Source organism: Poeciliopsis prolifica, unplaced genomic scaffold (genome assembly GCF_027474105.1).
Source record: "Poeciliopsis prolifica strain line A6 unplaced genomic scaffold, Auburn_PproV2 SCAFFOLD026, whole genome shotgun sequence".
Lineage (NCBI taxonomy): Eukaryota > Metazoa > Chordata > Actinopteri > Cyprinodontiformes > Poeciliidae > Poeciliopsis > Poeciliopsis prolifica.
In genome coordinates, this window is record NW_026562401.1 from 2,784,827 (window position 1) to 2,807,106 (window position 22,280).

Below are 22,280 nucleotides of genomic sequence, written 5' to 3' on the forward strand. Positions count from 1 at the left end.
GCCACAAACCCGGGGAGGAAACCGTGTCTTTCAGGCGGAGCGCAGTTTGACTCACGGTTCACATATTTTAACATCGTTTTAAAGAAATAGAGACGGTGGGAAATTTTATTTTATGGCGCTTCAATACTGGTATGTTGCGGGAAATTAAACTAAATCAGTCACTAAAGAAAAAAATGTTGAATCAGTATGCGGTTTAAAAAAACCACAGACGCTTTCGACCAATAGGAAGCGAAGAAGCGAAAAATGACTTTTTTTCACCTAAAACTACTTGGTGGCTAAAATATTCTTGTTAATGAGTTAATTTACCGATAGAGCTAAATTAAAGTTATAACACACTCAGTCATTGAAATGGTTATATATGAAGTAACTCTTAATAGAGCTCACTGCTTACTTTCTGGAAAAATCACCAACCTGTTTATAATCTGCTAAATATTCCCAGGAACGTGTTTTAAAAAAATCAACTTTAGGAAACATTTACAGCAAGGCCAGAAGTAACCTGCACACCATCCCTCTGAGACAAACAACAACAAAAATACATTATTGCTGCTAATTATAGCGGTAATTATGCGAACACGACTGCATTTGTATTTCACTGATACTTTAAGACATCGGACAAACTTAAACCCACCAGGAAACGAGGCTTTGCTCCTTGAGTTGATGTTGGGAAATGAGATAAGCTAACGAGCAATTAACTTCGCCATTCAGCGTGCGCATGCGCAGACGGCATACCCAATTAAAGTTGGCGATACACAAACTCAATTACTTTTGTAGGCAATAACCACACAGACTCAAATGCTGCTCTGGCAGCACATACCAATCTGTGCTTTTTCAGGACACCAGTTGCACAGCAACTGCATTTAAGGATAATTTCAAAATTATCCATATTTATTCATACCTTAATTAAACAAACTGTGTTCAATGAAACAATAATAAACCTCACAAAAAGGGCAGTTTTGCTTTATTGCAAGCTTACGCTTGGCAAGATTGCAAATTTTAACCTGCAACACAGTCCTATTAAGCTGTGATCTAAGCAGCCAGAAATGAAAAATCAATTCTAAAAGCTAAGATCAACAGAGTTTCTATATTGGGACAAACGTCCTCCCTGGCCGTGACTAAACGGCCACCAGACATGCAATATTGCTGCATGTCTGTGAGCGTGTGGGTGCATGATCTGATAGGAAGAGGCGGTTCATCCATCACGTCGTTTACTCTGTCTTTCATCCACTTCCACGCTGCTGATCCTCAACCTTTCAACTTCTCCGAGCGCCTCTGTTGTGGAGAAGTGTTGCTCAGATACAGATACAGATGGACTGCAGACATAAACAGCGGGTCGTGGCTCCGTCCTTTGGCTTCTGGATCCCACAGCAGGCGGTTCACCCGACTCACACACGTGACACACGGCTGGGAGTGGGTGCATGTTCGTGGAAGCACATGTGGGCCCCCGTCTCAACCCTCACATGCATGTGTGCCGGGGGCCTCATTGTGCTGCGTAAAAAAAGCCCACAATCATGCCATCTTCCTTTCAGCACAGCTGACAATCTGTGGCCCCGTCTCCCACTGTCAAAGAGATGACTCACAGCATCACTCTGCGAGGCTGCGCCGCGGCCTCGCATGCTTAGAGACAGACTGGCAAGCAGGAGGAGGAGGGGATGGAACAACAACTGTAAACGCAGAGTAAAATCTACGACCAAGAAATCACAGATGAGATCTGTAAATCACGGCGAAGAGTGGCTGTTTGTTATGTCACCCCATCACCTGCAGCGACACGCGTCTTTCCTGACGCTGAGCAGCAGAAAACAGAAAAATCCAGTGAAAACCAAAGTAGATCCCAGGTTTCTGTTTATTGGGAAGCTGCACTTTACGAAAAACAATCCAATAAATGTTCATTTGCATGTTACTTAACATCAGCAGACGCTGGGCCTTGGAGGAAAAAAAAAAAAAAAACATTAAATCATTTGAAACGATGAAACTGCTAATGAGGCGGTCTGAGAAAGCCATTTTAATTCATTAAGTCAACAAGCTGTGAGAACGCTCAGCTGGCCAAGAGAGACTTTCGTCTGTACAGCACCTAATAATCAGACTCCACTGATAAAACCTTTGCATGAAATAAACTCAAATAAATCAGAAAACCTCAAAGTGAAAAAAGGGATTTTCTTAAATTTTTCTATGTAATTCTCTTTGTTTACTTACCAACAAGGATGCTCATCGTAAATAAATACGGATGAGCTGGATGTTAAATCACATCTCTCTTTGTGACACATCCAAACAATAAAGACTCAACGTTCTCACAAGAAGACAAATCAAGATGCATGCTTTCAGTTTTCATGCAGGTTAGGGAAGAGAAAACAGGTTGTGTGTGTTGTATGGCTTGCAGAACTCTTCTAAGATAATTTGTGATACTTTCTGTATATAAATAAAACTTCACACTCTTGTCTCTACATCATGGGCTTCCGCTCCCCGTCCTGTGGTTGATTGCTGTTGTTGTTTTTACTTGAACACTTGACCACTATGATGAAGAGGACAACTGCAATGAGAGAAGATATGAAGTCAGGTGAAGCAGAAAAATTTAGACACAAATATCAAATATCACTTAAAAAGAAATGTAACTTTGATATTTAATGGCTTGAAATTGGGCCTCTGTCTCTTTAAGAAACTCCTGCTCTTTCTGAAACTGTACCTTCAGTAAATCATCACTCCTCTATTAAAACTTTAACAACATTTTTTCACTCTGAAGTAGCTCATTTATTGAGCTCAGCAATTCCATCAGGTGTTTGCTAATTGCTGCTGGCTAGTCTGAAGGAGCTGGCGGGTTAGTTGTAGGGGAGGGCTGCTCTGTGAAGTTAGAGCTTGGAAACTGCAACTTTGAGGTTTAGGTAGCGCTATGTCCACTCAGGACCCAGCACAGATGAATGGTTGCCATGGAGATTAAAGTATTTCTCAAACACGCACAAAAAAAAAAAAAAAAAAAAAATCAAGGCAAAACTCCAAGTATGTTTTTGATGTGGGAATAATATTTTAACATGATGTAAAGCTAAAAAGAGAAAAAAAGTCGACTTTACAGAATTCTGCATCTTCAATAAAGTTTAGTTTGACTTAATATCATACAGAGAAAAAAAAAGCTTTTTTGTGTGTGTGTTTTTTTGTAGTGTGTCCGAACCTCTGGTTTCAACTTTATGTCTGACTTACCACAAAATCCCAGAACGCCGCCTAAGATCCCGATAGTGACTCCCATCGGAGATTTGAAGCTCTTTCCGTGTGGTGGGATGTAGCAGGAGCCGAAGGCTGTACAGTTGCATATTTTCACTGGAAAGCAGAGAGGAGACATGGAGTGAAGCATCATTTTTGCCTGAATTGAAATCCTTTTGTCCTTTATGTGTCCACGTTCTTCACTTTTCGGCAACATGCCGCAATTTACCGTCATTATTCATCAGGTACAAGAACTGAACAGAAAAAGATCTCTCCAAAAAAGAAATGGAGGGGAAAAAAATGAGGTTCAGTTTGAAGACAATTTGAACAAATAAGTTACCGTCAAACGGGTTTGGGATGCCCATCCCTGCTCTGTCTTTCACGGTGATCTGAAGAGTGTACGTTGCCTCCTTCAGGGGCTTTTTGGTCAGCTGCAGATGAGCGGAGGAATCTGCACAGAGCCAAGTCAGCATAATCTGAGTCAAGAAAACCACATCTCTGGATCAGCCTTTTGTTTTTATTAAACAAGCGTACCATCACGCTTCGTCAACTTCCAGTTGGGAGATTTCTTTGCGAAGGAGAAATCTAAAGGTCCAGAGAAGGGGTCGGCGTCGCCGTCGTTAGCCTCGATGATGAGGGGTTTGATGTCCTGCATGCAGATGAAGCCGTTGCTCTTTGTTAGTTTGGGAACGTTGTCGTTGACATCCAGCAGCCGGATGTGGACGATGTGTTCGGAGGACTGGTCAGGATTCTCTGTGGAGGCAAATCAGGGACAACGCTGACATGGACATGAAGACAAACAAAGTGTTTCATCCATGTTTACTTAATGCAGGACAGACTTGATCTTTACGGCTCATACTTTTAAGAAGTCAAGAGCGTGTTGAGGAATGAAATATTCAACTGAGTCCAGAAATGGAGGATTGCATGTCCATACCAAAATCTTTAACATTTAGACTTGTCAGACCTGGGCTGGATTAATCTACATTGAAAAGTATTTTTTAAAGTTTGTACTTTCTCATTTTTTTATTCGGTACTTTGTTTGGCTTCAGAATAAGAACCACGGACATTTAAAACCTAAAGAGGTTGAAAAAGCAGTAAAATATACATTTTTTATTTCTGAAAGAGTTTCTGAAAGTGCTGGATGAGTGACTCAAGTATAAGTCACAGTAAAGATGCTTTATTTTCAGAAATCATTAATTTAATTTAGTGTTAAGGATATAATGTGACACCTAAGCATATTTCCATGCTATGTTTAGGTTCTTTCATGTTCATCCAGATTTGGAAAACGTCTAAATTAAATTCCCTACCAGTTCTCAGATCTAAGTTTCACAGTAATTTGCTGCTATTATTCCTCCACTCACTCTTCTCGAAGGCTGTGACAGTGACATCAAAGGTCTCCAGTGTCTCTCTGTCCATCTTGGTTTTGGTCTTGATCTCTCCAGTGGCAGGATTGATCTCCAGCCAGCCCTTCTCATCGCCGTCCAGCTTAAAGCTGCACACAAACACACAACCATCAGCAACTGCTTGAAACCACAGCTCAACTGTGATAAACTGAACTTGAGATCTGTGCACAAAAATAATCTGTAGTTTTCTTCAACAAATCAACAAGCCGACATTCAAGCCCTAGAACCAGATTACCAGCAAGATTTACAGTAATGCGTTTCTGTTGTCTGCTGTCCTAAACTATACCCACTGTCAGAAAATAATGGTTATATTTAGTAACTTTGGCTAAATGGATTAGACTTGAGGTGAAGAAAATTTCTGAATTTAGTTAGAAAATAAAACAATGAGCGATGCGTATTTGTGAGATTCCCTCTTCAGGCACAATTTAGGGTAAAAACAAACTATGAAAGCGTCTCAAGATTAAAGCAGCCTTTCCATCCTGCACCTTGTGTTCCTCCTTAACATCTCTTCTTTGATACTCTGCCCGAATTCAAACATTATAACGTCTAAAGCAGATTTGAAGGAAACAGCTGAGCTCTCTTTACCTGATCTCTTCCCCTTCTGGGTCTTTTGCGTTTATTTTCAGCAGCACTGATCCCTTTGTGAAGTTTTCTGGTACGACGACATCCATGGAGTCCATCATGAACTTCGGGGCCTCGTCCACATCGTTGACGGACACGGTCAGGGTGGCGGTGGATTTGCTGGTGTACTCCACACCCGTCCTCAGCGGCTCTGAGTTACGAGCATCGATCTGGAGGTCAAAGGTGGAATGGGACTCGAAGTCCAGAGGCTGTGGAGGCAGAAAACAAACTGCTTAGAGAGACTGGACCAAACAGGTGGACATTGTCTTTTCATTCACAACAAGAACCCTGACCATCAAATATAATAAATACCTTTAATCTTAATTTGAAAGCAGGGATTTTAGGGTTGTATCAGTCGACTCAGTACCATGTGCAGTTTGTGGCACTCATGGTAAAACCAATTGTTTTCTTTTGGAAATTTTACTTTTATAGCATTAACACAATGTAATCCTGAAAGTAGTTCTATGGAAACTCCTACTAGTGTATAAATTCACATTCCACAGTTTATAAATTGTGTATTACTTATCCTTATTCCTTAAAGAAACTCCTACTAGGTTATAATTGTGAAGTACTTTTGTTGTTTTGTTTTGTTTTGCTTTTGCTTTTCATCTGTTGTTTTGTAAATGTACTGTAAATGCAATTATTTTTACCTTACCTGACCATAGCGCCCCAAAGTCTCCTTAACATATTTTTAGGAAGCAATACCAGAAAACAAAACTTTTTCTGTCCTACCATCACAAACGTAAACACATGTTTTGCTATATTTTACTGGGATCACATGTTTTGGTCAGATAAGATTGAGCTTTTTAGAAGCAAACAGTTCACACTGGCTTCACCATGAAACAAATGCATATGAACACATGCACATTGTAAGGTACGATGGAGGATCCATGAGGTTGTGGGCCTCCTTATCCCCTCAAAGTTTTGCTGACCTTGCTGGAGAGCATTGCTTTACGATTCCTAATGAACCAAAAACATAAAAAGTTCGCCAGACACAAAGACAACCATCATCTTGTTCCTCAGAGCTAAACCTATTAGAAATCCAATCAGCCATGATCGCATCTTACTAGAAGAAAACAATGACTTACCCCTTGAATGATCTAATTATTGTTAAACAAATAAACACTACAGCTAGGGAAAAGAAACCAGTACAAAAATGTATTGAAAGTGCGCAGACGTGTAGATATTTTACCTTTGCAATGACGACATAACCGACTCCTTTGCCGTCAGTTTCCACCTGGAAGACGTCTCCGTCGTTTCCGCTGGAGATGTCGAACCTGATGTAGGAGCTGCCAGTGTCGGGCTCGTCCGCGTCTGTGGCTGTGATGGTCAGCACCGTGCTGCCCACCTCAGCGTCCTCCGACAGACTGTGGTTCCCGTACTTCACACAGAAAACACACTCAGTGAGAACATCGTCCAGACAACTCCACCAAAACTGAACAATGATCGCTGCACTCACGTAGTTCTTCTCAAACACGGGCTCCTCGTTGTTCACGCCGATAACCTTGATGATCACCTTGCAGACGGTGCTCAATTCTGGGTGCAGGAATTCATTCAAAAATAAAACTCTCCTAAAGTTTACCTTAAGATGTGTTTGTAAAAGGTCTGAGTGTTACCTGAGTCGCTGACTTTGACTTCTAAGTTGTAAATATTCTGCTCTTTACGCTGAAGCAAGCGCATCGTCTGGATTTTTCCATTGGTTTGGTCTATAGAGAAGCTGGCAGGTGAGCTGGATGGATCTTGTGAGGTGATGGAGTAAGTCAGTAAAGAATTTATAGTTCCTGGTTGGTCGTCGTCACGGGCCAGAAGCTGTCCCACTTCACTGCCTGAAACGAAACAATGATAAAAAGAGTAATTCAGAAACTCTGTCTTAAAAGGGCCCCAAAGATGCTCCTAAATAGATATCCTGACCAATTAAAGCTGCTTCATAAAACTTTTAGATGTGAAAAAAAAAGGTTTTTAAATATTTGTTAAAACTGTCACTATGCCTTCAAACATCTGTGAAAAACATCAAGCTCATCTGTATTTTACTTAAGGACCTGCTGTCGTCTGAACAAACACCTCTCCATCACTATCAGTCAGAACCAGGAGGAGGGTCTTAGCGCTGTCAATCATCCTTGAGTATGTACTAATTCATACACATGGGTGTATATTATTTTAGTTTTAGATTGTCGTGACAAAAACGTGGTTGGCGCAATAACGAGATGAATAAAATCTGTTGCAGGTGCCCCATTTTTGGTGTTTTGTGTTATGTGATAATCACAACTTACCTAAAGGCTCATTCTCCTGGATCTCCATTTGAGTTTCCTTGTTTTCACACACAGGCTCATTGTCATTCACGTCTTTCACCAGAACTTGAATCTCCATGGGTGGTTCCACCTCATTGTCTTCGGAGTCTTTTGCAAATACAACTAAAATGTACTAAAACAAGAGCAGAGTGATGAATGTTAGAACTTTTCTAATCCGTGTTGTTAAAGAGTATTTTCATGGCTCTGTTTTCTACCATGTCTTTCTCCTCCCTGTCCAACTCCTCTGTCAGAAGTATTTCTCCATTTTCTTTAATCTGGAAAGGGAACCTGATCTTTCGCTCCTTCTGCACTAACGAGTAAACCGCGTCAGGGTCATTAGACTGGACCTGGATGCAGAAACAAAGCAGAGGATCAGAGTCAGGATCTGCTTTTAGAGTTGAATTAGTGAGATTGTTTTATATTTATGTGTTTTATTCCAGCTGACCTTAGCAATAACACGAGGATAATCTCCTTTTAAGTTCTCCTGAATAGTTAATGGCCCAGGATTGACCCACAGGTTTGGCTGCACAATAATGGAAACTTTGGCAATTGCACTCAGAGCCATCTGTGTGGTTCCACCCAGATCCTGAACACGGACTAACAGGGTGTAGTCGAGATCCTCCAAGTTACGCCTCTTCATCTCTAACCAGCAAGAAGAAAACTAAGATTAGAAACACTTTATATTTCACTAAAAGTGTTGAGAAATAAAAACCCTCAAAACATTTAATTTGGTGACATCAACTTGTCTCCCTGACTGAGCTCAGATTAACCAATTATCCACATTTTGGTAAACTAGAATCAAACTGTTTCAAAGTAAAAGGTGTTAGGTGATCATTCTTAGGCCCAAAATGGTGAGAGCATTTGTGATTTCAGGGCACCGACCTTGTGTCGCTAAGCAGCTGAAGAATGGATTTTGTTCATATGGGATCCTCTGTTCTGGACAGTAGTCGTCAAACTTTCGTTGCAGGGAATTGATGCTCCAATCTTCTCCTCTGCGAAACTGGATTCCTGGTTTGGCCTTCAGCATTTCTTCTCCTGTTGAAAGAGACACAGATTAAAAATCGATTATCATTATTTAAGCTGAGATGCACAAATTTAAAACTGTACAGTCTCTGGCAAATTTAAATTAGTAAGAGACAACATCACGCGACAGATTCAGGAAATCTGCCTCCAATCACCATTAATCTCGAGTGGACAGAATGATCTGTGTAATCTGGATTTACATTGTCGCTATTCTGATGGATTACAGGGAGAGAGGACAGATTACAGACTCTCCCACAGACAGTGAACCTTGCTCAGCTCTGCCTGGCCTCGGGTCTGTGCTCATCATGTGTGAGGATGGCTTTTATTTTACCGTCTTTATTGGTGGATATCTCTCCGGTTTCAGGGTCGACCTGGAACAGGACGATGTTGTTTTTGTGGGGAATCTGGCTGTCCAGGCTGTAGTGCAGACGAGCGTTTGGAGTTGTGGGGTCGTCCTCGTCGCTTGCAGACACTCGGAGGAAGGGGTCATCTGAAGAAACAACAGAACCAGAGTTATGCTTATATTACAGAGAAAGGTTGACAAGAGTAATTTAAAACAGGCCCTGGATCAAAGGTGGGCCTAGAAAAATGGTCATAGATTCTTGAATAAAAAAATAACTGGTATGTTTGACTCCTAACTGGCTTCATAATGTGAAAATAAAACAAAATAGATCAAAATAAGAGAGAGATTCACAGCTAAAATGAACAAATCTATGGACATGATAATTACTAGTCTCATCTCTATAAATCTGGACCTTATGAAAGAAAACAAGAAGAAAATCAATGTTAAAACACATTTTCTTATGTTTAGAATTTGTATCATATTAGATATTAATGGATTACAACAGACTTTATTTAGATGAGCTGATCAATCTACTGAAGTAAAACAAAAGCCTGTACGAATATACTTTGGTGGTGTATTTTGAAAATCATTAAGTTTCTGAACTATGCATGAAAATAACAGCTTTGTTGTCTTCAACAGCGGAAGAAACTAGATATCCTCTAACGAAGAGTCACATGAAGCTCACCTGCTTTTCTCCTCTCCCGAATCACAGCTGTGTAGCTGTCCTGATCGAACCGCGGAGCGTTGTTGTTTACGTCCAAAACATTTACGGTCACAGTTATTGATTCGGCCACGGCGTCCTCATCTCCCAGTGAATGCACCTGGATGGAAACACACACCATGCTGCTCGTGAACAGGAGCTGCATTTTCTCCACAAAATCATGAGTTTTTGAAGCGTGAATAAAAGACAGAGCTTATTACGGCGAACACGTAGTGGCTTTGCTCAGACCAGTCGAGAGGCTTCTCCAGGTAGAGCCAGCCGTCCTTGGACATTTTAAAGATGTCCATGCCTTCTCCGTCCAGCTTGAAACTAGTGACACCTGCAGGGACCTGAAACTACACGGTGGAAAATGGGAAAGACAGGAGAACATAGATTAGACTTAATACAAAGATATATTTCTCTCCTTATCCTTAAATTTATAAAACATACTGCAGAGACCTCACAGAGTGACTTTTTCAGCTTATTCAAAAGGTTACAAGAAAATTTCAATTATGACTAATTTTATCACCAGCTGTAATTCTCTTATAACGTTCTGTGTTGTATTTGTGCCACTAACTTGTGATTTTAGCGGTTTACAGTTCTTTTTGCTCACATTTTATTTACCACTAAAAAAGCTGTGCAAAACTATTTTATTGGAGCAGCATAATGTGACTGAAAAAATATTTTTGAACCCGATAATTTGATTACATTTATTTAGTGGAATAAAAAACAAAAACAATCCCATGATACAGGAGTTTGAATAAAATCTGAGATTGTAGAAAAACCTTTCATTGCTGATACACAACTTTCTGCTTTCTTGTTCCAGGGTATGAATACGTGTCAAAGCAGAGGCCCATTCCTCTTAGAAATGGAAAAGATGTGTAAACATAACAAAACGTTAAGGAAAATATGTGCTGAATTTTACAAGTTGGAAAATGACAATAAAAATAGCTATTTGGACAAAATGATCAAAGTTCATCTCGTCACGACAAACAGAGATGGTAAATAACTTAAAAACAGATCCCCAAAGCTCCATGTTAGTCCTCTAAAACATTAGTTTTTTACCATTTGTGCAATTAAATGTATTTTCACTGTAAAATCCGCAATAGAGCAAAAAAAAAAAAAAAAAAACACACTTTGTACATCTGAAAATCTATTTCTAATATTAAAAAACAGAAAAATATGTTTGCTTTCACTTTCTAAGTTTATCACATCACTTCTAAGAAGTAGGTTTAAGGAAAAAACCCCAAAAAAGCTCAACCTGAAGACCTTCCACTGACGAGATGCTTTGAATGCAACTTGTTTACAAGTTGAAAGTGGTTGGAAATAAATTGGGGAAGGACTAAATATAGAGAAAATAAAAAATACAAACATGGTGATCAGTAAAAAAAAAAAAGGGGGCATGACTCAATGCTAAGTTGGCCCTCAGCTACAAAAACAACCAAAACAGAGTTCATTCACCAGAGCAACTTAAGGACTCTTGGTACTCTGGCTTCTCTTTTTGTTGAAGAAACAAACTGAAAACATCTTAAAGTTTTCCTGAACAGGACTCAATCCTTATATTATCAAACGTCAGACTCTTCCATAACTTGTCTGACTTGTCTGCAGGGTTCATTGGTCTTCATGATGCTGTTTGTTCATTAATATTCTCTGGGAACTTCACAGATCAGATGGGAGAGATCTTATTCCACACAGTCAGAGAGATTGTTTAAGAAAAGATTTTGTTTCACTGGATTTGGCCGTTTTCAGAGTAAAGAAATCTTAATACAAAGGCGCAATTTGCAGATCTTGTCAAAATAAAAAAAAAATAACATGGATTGTTTTCCTTCCACTTCAAAATTATTTGCCACTATTTCTGTTGGTCTGTGACACAACGTTCCACTGAAATACATCAAAGCTTGTAGCTGTAATGTGAGTAAAATGTAAAAAAGTTCAAGGGGTGTGAATGCCTTTCCAATGCATTGTCACTGGCAAAAAACTAAATGGTTTTGTTCAATGTTTTACAAGCATTGTTCTTCAACTATTTGTTTTTTTCTATTCGCTTTTCATAACCAACCATGTTGCTGGCCTGTTTTTCAATTGACCACATCTTTACATGTCCCAACTGCTTAAAAACAAAAGCAATTTTAGACTTTTGTGAATGATAATTACAATAAAAAACAAAAACTCTCAGTTTCAGTATTTGGCATTTTGTCTTTTTACGTAACTCTGGCATTTTGTCAAGTTTACACAACTCTGGTTTCCTATAAAGACGTTTTGAAAGATCCAAACTTCGCTTATCTTCTTCGTTGTGTATTTTACCTGATGCACCGGATGGGGGACTGCTGTTGCCTCTTTCACCTCTAATGAAATGTCCACAAACGGGCCCTTCAACTCCTCCAGGTCCATCCCTGCAGCCTGTCGAAGCATGAAGAGACGAGTCAATCATTCTCAAGTACAGCAGAGGTGAAAGTACAACTAAAAGTCACACAGAGTCGACATTAATCTGGTCAAACGTTGAGGGAAGTTATTTATTGAGCCAAAAATGCTGGATGGCAGATATATTTCTACATTCCTGTTGAGAGCAGAAGAGCAAAGTCTGAAGAGAAACTGCAGCTTAAAGTTTCCTTTAAAGGTGTATAACCTCACAGAGAATAGCCACAGTACATTAAAACGCTCCTCTGACGCTCCAGATGTAAGCATTAACACACATCGAGAGGCTTGCAGACACATCAGCAGCTTCATGGCTGAGATGAATATGCATCAAAGGCCGGCAGAGGCAGCAGTTGGCGGTGCTATGTACTCACAATGCTGAGCAGGAATGGGAGCAACAACAGATGCACCATGGGTGTCATTACCACAGGCTGCGAACGAGGAGGACGAGGAGGCGAGGTGGGAGAAAGGAGCAAGAAAAACAAAAGTGACAAAATCAGAACGGATTTCAAACAACCAGAAGCATTGAATCTCTTGTACCTCAGTGCTTCACCAGGTTTCTGCAAGTTTGTTTAAAAATACTTTAATCTGTGTAAATGGCTGAGTTTAAATCACTCATTTAAACTCAGAAACAAGTCACACATGACTTCAGGACAACTGAAGTTGCTGTTTTCAACTCTGGGGATTTCACACCAAGGTTTCTAAAGTTCAGCATCCTTTACATGTTTACAGGAAACTTCATTATAGTTTCTGATGGTTCATTTAAGGCCTGATTAACTGTTGGAATCCAAATTTAAGAGTCAAATCTTTCCAAATAAAAGGTTTCCATGACACAGGACACAGAGCGCTTTGATTTAAATTTAGAGAAACTAAATTAATCAACTTTATAGGGATTAAATATTTTTAGGTGTAAACATGATGTTTGTTGTGCTGCGTCCTGGGTTTTGCAATTTTGTTTATTGCAAAACCCTCATTCACAGCAACAAGTTATCGAGTGAATAAACATCATTCTATGCATTTATATTTAAAAATATTGACAGACGAAGCGGTGAATTAACAACAAAATGTATCAAATCCTGATATATGTGTCCATATTTAAACATTTAAGGTTATTTGAGACTCTGAAGAAACACATTTTATCTTCTATCTTCAGCGCAATGAGTCACTGATTCACAAAGACATCGGCTACACCAAAAGGAAATTTGTCCTTGACTGCACGTGTGCACACTCAAAGCTGAATGGGAACTTTAAGTTCACAGAGACTCCACCTTCCTGGTGAATCAACGACCTGCCCTGCAGGAGAAACTGAAAGCCAGCTGGTTCTCTGTCCTGTAAATCAGATCCTGCAGGGTTTAACTGTGACAGGCCGTTTAAAGGTCCCTACAGAGTCGGCAGTCCTATTTTAATGCTGCTTAAATGGCTAAAATGTGTTTGAACCAGTGTGGTGAGGAACGATCCATTTGGCATTCATTTTGTTAAAAAAAACCAAGGTTCACATGAACTTTGGCAGATTTACAGCAAAAAAGCTCAGTTAAGATCACTTAATGTGGTAGATTTATGTTTGGATAAACGCAAACAGAAATATATATTATTACAGAAACACAACTGATAAGAAACCTGAAGTAAATAAAAATATAATTACTAGAATGATTATTTTTTTAATATGAATATGACAGTGAATCCCCTGGTCTGGGACTTGCTGGTGAAGAAGTCGAGTGAAGTCGACCCACTTAGTGAAGGTGACATTGACTCTTGGCTGATGACCTTTTCATTTCTCAACACACTTAGTATCAGAACAATCACCAGAGACTCTTGAATAAAAAAAAAATCCTTGTTTTGGAACATTTTTCTGCTAACGAACATCAGATTTAATAAAATAATCAATGTCTGTTTATTGGTTCAATTTCACCTCACTGGTTACACCCTGTCTATCTTCATATATATGTCTGGGTCAGTTTCATAAAAATCAAATAAGGAAGTGATTTGCTGGGAAGATTTAACACTCTGAAACTGAAACTTATAATGGCAGCACAATACAAGGATTTCAGATTATCTCTTAAACCTTCGGCACAATGATTAAACAGTCTCTGTCAGCGCAAAATTTACCATTTATTATGATAAATACAAAATTTTTATGCATGCAGTAGCACATATATAAGAAGCAACCTTGAAAGCAAATTAGCAGGAGTTCATATTTGCCAACGCCTTGGTCTCGGCCTCGCCAAAGTCAAGTCAAGATCACAGTAATCTGGCAGTAATCTGAAAACGCTTGACAAATGTACCAAATAATCTACCAAAGTCACGTCAAGCAGCTCTGTTTGCCTCGATTTACACCCTAACGAAGTTCAGCTTGAGCAGGCCGAACCCCGACACACAGAGAGCGAGAACAGAGGAGACAGAAGCGACTTACCTTACAGCGGCGAGCAAATGAGTCAAACCTCAGAGCGATCTGAACAGCTTCATCCCTCTGGTCAAACGTTAACTCGAGTGTTAACCATCATGTTTTATTGGATCTAATGATTGTCTAATCAGCCTGCCTGTATAAGGAGCCAGCCAATGAGAGGGAGCTCACCTGCTTGACAGAGACAGGAAGAGCAGGACATTGATACATACAGAAGACAAACCCTTTATTACCTGGTATTAGCTGTAAGCTTCACAGTTTGACTCAAACACAGGAAGATTTCTTCTGTTTTAATCAACAGGAAGCAAAAGCAATCAATTCGTAGGCGAATACTTTGAAGGATTAGTAATTTTTAATCATCACATAGTTTGATTGTGAATAAAAGTCTAAAACAGGACAAAACAATGTATGAAATACAAGAATTTTCTAAGCAGCTCAGAGATCTGTGTTTATCTTTCTAATTTCCCCTCAGACTTTGCCCTCTGGACCTCAGCCCTTTTTCTTGGGAGATTTTCTATTGGAGGCACAGCTGATAAGGAGCCGTGCGCTGAGACAAAGCGATGGACAGATTACGCTGACAATCTGTTGCTTCATAAGACTCTAAGAAGTCATCTGCAAGGTGCAGAAGGTCACAGCAGGCATGAAACTATTAGAAAGTTTGACCTCAAGCTCTCAACATCAGCTGCTCCGAGTCTTCCTGCTTACCGGAAGCATCGAATATCTGAGACATCTTTATTTTGTGTCTTGCAGCTCCAATGGGAGGTTTGACTTTAATTAATCTGGCTTTATGTTTGGCATCACAACAGAAAGATTCATCTGAATTGTTGGTTGGATTAAATTTGAACAAATACCTTCTGCAAATTTACAGAAAGAAAATGAGTGGACAATATTATTGCAGAGTTTCTCAACTGTATTTAAAGAAACAGTCAAAAATATGTACAAATACCAATAAATATTTGGTTAAGAAGCCCCCTTTTAGTTAAACTCAACTAAAAAGCTGACTGACCAAAGCGAATTATTTTAAAAATTCAGATTTGTATTATCTTTAACAATGAAGCATTGATTAAAAAGTCTGGAAATACTATTTTTATACTTCATTTTTTTTTTCACACTGACCCAGGCCTCAAATATATATTTTTTTAAACCCAGCAAAACAAACATTGAAGGCTTGATGAAAATTTGCAGCTTTTCTTATGAAAAAATCATTTCCCTTCAGGACTCATCCTCATGGTCAGACATGAAAACACTGAATTCGAGCTTAGACTCCATCGAAACACGAGACGAACTGTCAAGCACAGCAGTGGCAGCATTGTGCTCTGTTGCTTGAGAATTGAATAATGAAAAAAGGAATAAGCCTCAGCAGCTCGATAGTTCAACTTTGACAGTCTCGCTTTCTGACGCGAAACACTCAAAATCTGTTCTTGGACGAACAAAGCAGGCTAACATCAATTTACCAAAGCTCAAATCTAATGGGAATGATGCGGCCACTGGTTAAAATCTGGAAACCATTTTGCCAAGAAGAGTGGATGTAGTTACTCTGCATGAAGCCTGATCCCATCCTGAGCTGAGAGCTTTGCAAGCTAAGAAAACGGTGCAAATCCACAGAACCAGGCTGTGAGTGAATCCGTTTGATTGGCTCAATATTCAAACCGCAGTGTTGAAGGTTCAGCAGATGAAGCCACGGATTCAGATGGAAGTGACTCTGTTATGTAAAAGGATTGGACTGCATGAACGCCAGCATGCTCACAGCCATCTGCTTGCTTTCCCTGAAATCCTCGTACGGATCGCACAGCAAATGCTACCTTGGCAACAGATTCTTCCAATTACTTTCCACCTTGAGAGAAAGTTCAAGTTTAGAATCTGAGCTTGAAGTTCAGCGTCGCTGTGACCCGAATCCTGACCGGTTCATGAACTTTTTCCCTCCTGGAACTGACACCCACCAAGGGAACTGGTTCTGTTTCTCAGCCTTCCTGTCACTGCCTGACTCATCCTTTATCAGCTCAGTTGTGTCGCGGTTAAAACCTACTAGTGTGAATCCTTTGTGTGCTGAAGATGAGTCATCCATGTTGATTTCTCGTCAACAACGTTGAAAAGACACACAAAAGGGGGCCTGCTGTGCTTTCTTCCAAGCAAAAAACGTCACTTTATTTCTTCAAACAGCGATGATTCAAAGTAGCAAAAGACAATAGCATCGGCTTGCTCTTACAATTAAAGCATAAAACACTGCAGCATCAATAAACACTAAACGTTTAAGTATCACACAGGTCTTAAAAAACACATGTAAGGGAATTTTTAGTTATGTACATATTTGTAAATGAAAAAAAAAAGCAAGAAGCAGAAAGAACTAAGAAAGAAAACAATAAAAATCACTTCATTTTCTTAGTTTCTTCTAAAAGTCATACTCATGTCCCATGACTTTTGACATCACTGTAAACAGCGGTCCATTCAGACTGTCAACAGCTTGAGGCTGACCTGCACCTCCACCTCCTCCTGAACGAAGGGTGGAAGATGAACGCCAACTCTGAGTCCTACGGAGGCAGGAAATGTCCCTCCAGCTCCGTCCACGGCTGCTTTTCTGCAGCCTTTCACCCGTCTCATTTGCTCAGGTGTTTCCCCACCTGCAGTCAGGTTTGGCCTACAGCACTGACAGATTGTGGCAGGACTTGGATTTGAGCCAGAACGCCATGCTGGGATTGTTCTTCGCCACCACCTTGTCGAGGAAACGCTTGGCCCTGACTGGAAGGCTTTCTCTGCGTTTGTCGCAGTGAACGCGCCTGCGGCGTCCGCTGTCGTCTTTGGAGTCTCGTCGCAGGCGCAGCTGTCTCACGATGCCGTAGAAAGCCTCCCAGACGTTGTGCTGCATGGCTGCCGAGGTCTCGATGAACTTGCAGTCAAACACCGCGGCAGAAGCACGGGCCTCTGGAAGAACAACAAAATTGTTCACTCAAAACCCTTCAGATTTCTTTGAACTTGTAAAAACCAGACAAATGTTGACATATTTCATCTGGTAGCTAAGCAGAAACTTTCAAGTGTAATGATTGTAGCTCTGGCTGTGTGTTTGACTCTGACCCTGTATCAAAAAACATGTTGGTGCCTTTAGTACTGACCTCCGTACTAAACTCAATCAACTCACCTCACATCACATCCGACAAGTAAAGAACAATCTGTCATGCACCTTTTCCCAAGAAGTTTTAACTCCACAGCTTGAGGGGAACCACACAGAGATGCAACTTTGTACTTTCTGACTTGTATGCAGACACATTATGCCTTTGGTATAGACCACTTCGTTTACACAAGCAGTTTTTAAATATGGGAAACGCTGACTGGAAATAAATGTTACGCCGTTGTTTTGGCGACCCCTGAAGCAAAGCAGCAAAACGTCAGCCACCAAAATGACACACGGCCTGGGCCATGCATCGCACTTTATACAAAATAAATACTTTATATAGGCCCAAATGAGTTGTATTAAAGCTTGGGGATTTTTACAAACATAATCAATACTCAAGTATTTGAAAATTAAGAAATTATATTAATTATTTTGGGAACAACATCGAGCTACTGCTCTGGGGATGTATTAAACCTACCAGGCATTAATTAATGTATAGAACAACCTGTTATTACCTATTATATTGCCATTTGAATTGATAGAATATTTTTTGTGGTGGTTAGGGTACCAAAACTGTCTCCAGCCCCGGGGCCCCACATCCTTGTAAATCCGGCACTGCAGACAGGTTTCTTATTTCCTTATCTTTCATTAAGGCCAGATTTGTAGAGTGAGTGACTCACAGTCAACATTGTGGAATAATTTCCATTCACTTCACTCTTATGTGCAACATTTTGCCAGTGCATCACATAAAATCCCGTCAAAAATACTTCAAAACATGCAACAGATGCTAAAAACATTTCAAGCGTTCAGTTCATTTTTCCAGTGTCTTCTTACCGCTTGCCGACACTTCTCTCCGCCTCACCAGGTCGCACTTGTTCCCCACCAGGATTATGGGTGTGTGCCGGGCAGGGCGATAGCGGCGCAGGATCATCCGGAGCTCTGAAGCTCGCAGGAAGGACGCCCGATCGGTGATGGAGTACAACAGCAGGTAGGCGTCGCCTATCTGCATGAAGTGCTCCTGGGTCCACTCATCGCCTTTCTGCAAAGATCACAAAGAGTTCAAATCTGAAACAGTAAAGACCCATTGGACAGAGTGTCCTTTAAGCCATAATCAATGGAACATTGACCAACATGTACATTGCTGTTTTTGATCACGGATGTCAATAAATTGTCATGCTTGTTCTCAACCTTACAACTGTGTGATGTTTCTAAAGCACTTTGAACTGCCTTGTTGCTGATATGTGTTGAACAACTAAACTTGACCGATTGAATGAAAGGCAGTGGGTGCAACATGTCTCACCTCTGCATCCCAGGTATCCAACAGGAGTATAGTTGCAGGCTCTCCATCAACTTCAATTTCCCTTTCAGACACTTCATCTGGAAATAAACATGAATTTTAAGTTTTATTCTAATTTAAAAGTGCCCTACTTGTAATTCAAGTATTCTTTTCAAAGTTGGAGTTGTTGCAATTGTCACACCTCCACACAGCTCGCAGTCGTCGCTGTCCATGCTGTCCGCCGCGCCGGCGAAGATGCCGGCGAACGCCGTCTTCCCGACGCCGCTGGCCCCCAGCAGCACCACCCGGTACGGGCTCCCGGGCTCCACCGAGCCCCCGGCGGAGTCCGCGGAGATGACCGAGTCCGACGACGACCAGCTCCCGCGGCTTCCGTCCGACTCGCCCGCGGAACTGGCGCAGGACTTGGAGCGGGAGATGCACGCGGGGACCCGGGCCAGGAGGCCGTCCGGGAGGAGGTGGCTGCCCGGGTCGCAGACGCTCCAGCGGTGGAGCTCCGTCTGCAGGCGGAGGCTGTGCCGCCGCACGCTGGAGAGCATGGCGGTGGTTGTAGGGCGAAACGCTGAGACCTCTGAATGGGGTTTAAACTAATTTTGTCCCAAAAGTAAGTCTTTTCTTTGAGAAAATCTGCTTTTCTGGGTTTGACATCAACAGTGCTTCTTCATCAGGTGCCTTTGACTGAGGTGCAGAAAGATGCGCATCGCCAAAGCTCGGTAAATCCCGGAGCCCTTGTCCAGCTGGTTCCTGTGTCCTCTGCCTCCTGGCTCAGTAATTTGCGGCTCTGTGCTCCGCCGGGGTTTCCATGCAGGCTTTATATAGGGGGCGTGCTGATCTCACATGGCAGAGAGAGGAGCTTCATCTCTGTTGGTTTTCGTCCCAAAGAGAGATTGAGGAATCTAAGCCGTCTAGTTCTGCAAAGATTACCACTATTTCACGTTTGAAGATTATTCAAATCTAAGTGCAGATGGGGTGTTAAACTTGTTATTATTAAAATGTACTTTTCCACATTCAGATGGAACAATTCTTTTGTTTAATTGGCTGCTGTACAATGTTAAGAACAGAAGAGTTTTATTCATGTGTTTGATCACAACCTCTGCATCCAGCTCTTCTTTCACAGAGTCTCTAACAGTCCACTAAATTTCTACGTATGGAAATATCTCTACTTGGTCAGGTTTTAGATATGGAAACCATTTGGATGGAAAAAGAATGAAGGAGGGATGGATGGATGGATGGTAAACAACCAGAAAGATGAACAAAGAGATGGACTTTTGGATGTATGGATGGTTTGTTAGATGGCCAAACACGAACAGATTGATGATCAGTGCGATGGAGAGATGGATGGACGGATGGACTGCCGGAATGATGGATGCATGAGTTAAGGCACAAATGGATGGATGGCTTCACAGCAATATTGACTGGATGTATAAATTCAGACATCTTGGACACTGTATGGTTTACTCAGTCAACGCTGATAAAACAATCAGCTCTCTATCAAGAATTCAATTTCAGCATTGGGCATACACCTTTTGAAATGTCAAATTTGATAAGATAGAAGGCGTAGATATTATACCTTGAAGGCATCAGTGTTTGTTTATGGGGGGCCCTAGAGGACTAGACCTTTTAAATAGTTTTTAATTTCCTGTTCTGAGAAACAATCTTTCATCTTTCTGCCGTATGATTGTACGCAGAGCAGAATAGAAATGAAGCTTGATTTTATTTGGTAAAAAAGCCTCTGTAGTTGCCACAGCTGCACAGGGTTGTGACTATGTGTTAGTTGGCCACAGTTCCACTTGAATTGTCACTAAAAAAATGGACTTTTACTCCACTGTTACTTCATGATCATACAAAAACAGATGATCATGAAAAATGTTTCACTGGATGCCACGCACGTTACAAAAATAAGTTGCGAATTAGTTCATTTTCTACACATATTGAAGCTGGCTGTAGAAAGTTAAGCTATTTTCTCCCCTGCTGTGATTTGTATGAATGTCCTTGTTAAAAGCAGAAATGAGGCAGACAAAGAGAAGTCCTTGCTCTCCTCTTCTCTGAAAAACAGTCAGCATTTTGTCAAACATCGCTGTTATAAATTGTCTTCTTTCTCTGCGTGATTGAATAAAAATGTCAAACAAACGTTAGGCCGCTCTCTTCTAGTCGTTTTATACACTTTGTTTACCCTGCAGACATTTTGACAGCTACTGTGACAGAAAGTAAAAGAATCTTGTCTGAGCATCCATGAGGCAGAGGTGGGCAGTAAAATCATGAGCTCTGTTCTGCACAGCAGCTTAGCGGCCATCTGACTGCAGGCGGCACGTGTCGGGAAGAGGACAAGCAGAGGATTACCTGCCTTGGAGGGGGGAAAATAAATAAATACAGCAAAGTGGACGAACAGATTATGGGTCATTAGAGTCTTGAGCACAAAAAAATCCATGCGCTGAACAACCCAGATGTTGGAGAAGTAACAACGTGTGCTTTAGAGCTCCTGCACAAAGTCCCTTCACAGTTTACAGAGGCTGGGGCCTCAATAGTTGTTGATGATTTGTCTCCCTTCACATCAAATGCTAATTTTACTTCTTCCAGTCTGAAATTAGTAGCGATAAAAATTTACATTTGCTTGAAACTTCAAGCAAATTTTCAGCAAGCCCACCATGTTGCTGTTGAGTAATTTTTTAACTAAATTTGCTCATTCAGATGTAATGCAGCTAAGAATTATAAATGAAGATGTCTTTAAATTAAAATGATGCAATTATTGTGATTTGGATTAATTCAGCAATTTAAAAAAAGAAAAAGAAAATTAGCCCAGCGAATCCTAACTGCTGCTGCTATTTAACAAATAAAACTAGTGAACTTCAATTAGCTGATATCTTCTGAAATGCTTGTGCTGAGATAACTCTTAATTGTCGGATCACTCACAGATCAGAAAGTGCACATCGCTGCTCTGATGTGCTGTAAAGTTCGGCGTAGGAGTTCATGATCGCTGCTCAGCTTCCAACTCCTGGCAGATAATTAACAGACATTACAACACAGACTAACAAAGGAACAAGAAATTATTTGCAAATCCTACTTTTTTCTTAGCGTTCTCTTTACTCGAGCATAAAGCTGACACGGTTAACAATTTAAAAAGTTCGATTACAGAACCAAAAGTGGGGTTTTTTATGGGTTTTTTTTTAAACAAATCTGCAGGAGAATTACAATTTTAACACATTTTACAGGTTTTTTCTTGTTTGTTTTTTTTTACTTATTATTGGTTTTACAAAATGATTAGGAATCATTCAGAATAAATGCAAACTCAACATCACAGAGTAGCTCCTAGTTAAAGATGATTTTCCCGCCTGAGCAGCACCGGTTCTACGGTGAGCAGTGAGGAACGACGACGCCCGGCGGTGAAAGACACGAGGTGTGGCTCCAAACTGATAACAGAGCTCGATATCAAAGAATCAGGCGCTGATTTATTATGTGGGGAACCATTTGCTGCAGCTTATCTTCGCCCGATACTATCGAACATT

At 40.7% G+C, this 22,280-nt stretch overlaps 2 protein-coding genes across 2 annotated transcripts; both read right to left on the reverse strand.

The window, feature by feature from the left end:
- Positions 1-1,822: 1,822 nt before the first annotated feature.
- Positions 1,823-14,436, reverse strand: cdh17 (cadherin 17, LI cadherin (liver-intestine)). The gene is made up of 19 exons (XM_055048087.1): positions 14,387-14,436; positions 12,351-12,407; positions 11,866-11,961; positions 9,786-9,920; positions 9,550-9,685; positions 8,853-9,011; positions 8,381-8,533; positions 7,944-8,140; positions 7,714-7,845; positions 7,481-7,631; positions 6,827-7,036; positions 6,670-6,746; positions 6,403-6,591; positions 5,175-5,419; positions 4,548-4,678; positions 3,721-3,939; positions 3,527-3,637; positions 3,187-3,303; positions 1,823-2,524 (listed from the first exon to the last, which is right to left on the reverse strand). Exons 2-19 carry the CDS (start codon positions 12,396-12,398, stop codon positions 2,436-2,438), a joined length of 2,595 nt encoding a protein of 864 aa, XP_054904062.1. The 5' UTR covers positions 12,399-12,407; positions 14,387-14,436; the 3' UTR covers positions 1,823-2,435.
- A 2,066-nt stretch (positions 14,437-16,502) lies between these two features.
- gem (GTP binding protein overexpressed in skeletal muscle) lies at positions 16,503-19,583 on the reverse strand. Its single transcript, XM_055047857.1, has 4 exons — positions 18,962-19,583; positions 18,784-18,860; positions 18,318-18,522; positions 16,503-17,296 (listed from the first exon to the last, which is right to left on the reverse strand). Exons 1-4 carry the CDS (start codon positions 19,314-19,316, stop codon positions 17,013-17,015), a joined length of 921 nt encoding a protein of 306 aa, XP_054903832.1. The 5' UTR covers positions 19,317-19,583; the 3' UTR covers positions 16,503-17,012.
- Positions 19,584-22,280: the final 2,697 nt, after the last annotated feature.

Coding starts and splice junctions, on each gene's coding strand:
- gem (XM_055047857.1), bottom strand. CDS start 19,316: ATGCTCTCCAGCGTGCGGCGGCACAGCCTCCGCCTGCAGACGGAGCTC. Junction 18,861..18,961: donor CGACTGCGAGCTGTGTGGAG/GTGTGACAATTG, acceptor GTTTATTTCCAG/ATGAAGTGTCTGAAAGGGAA. Junction 17,297..18,317: donor GAGAGAAGTGTCGGCAAGCG/GTAAGAAGACAC, acceptor TTGTTCTTCCAG/AGGCCCGTGCTTCTGCCGCG.
- cdh17 (XM_055048087.1), bottom strand. CDS start 12,398: ATGACACCCATGGTGCATCTGTTGTTGCTCCCATTCCTGCTCAGCATT. Junction 3,638..3,720: donor GAAGTTGACGAAGCGTGATG/GTACGCTTGTTT, acceptor GGCTCTGTGCAG/ATTCCTCCGCTCATCTGCAG. Junction 2,525..3,186: donor CGGCGTTCTGGGATTTTGTG/GTAAGTCAGACA, acceptor CTCTCATTGCAG/TTGTCCTCTTCATCATAGTG.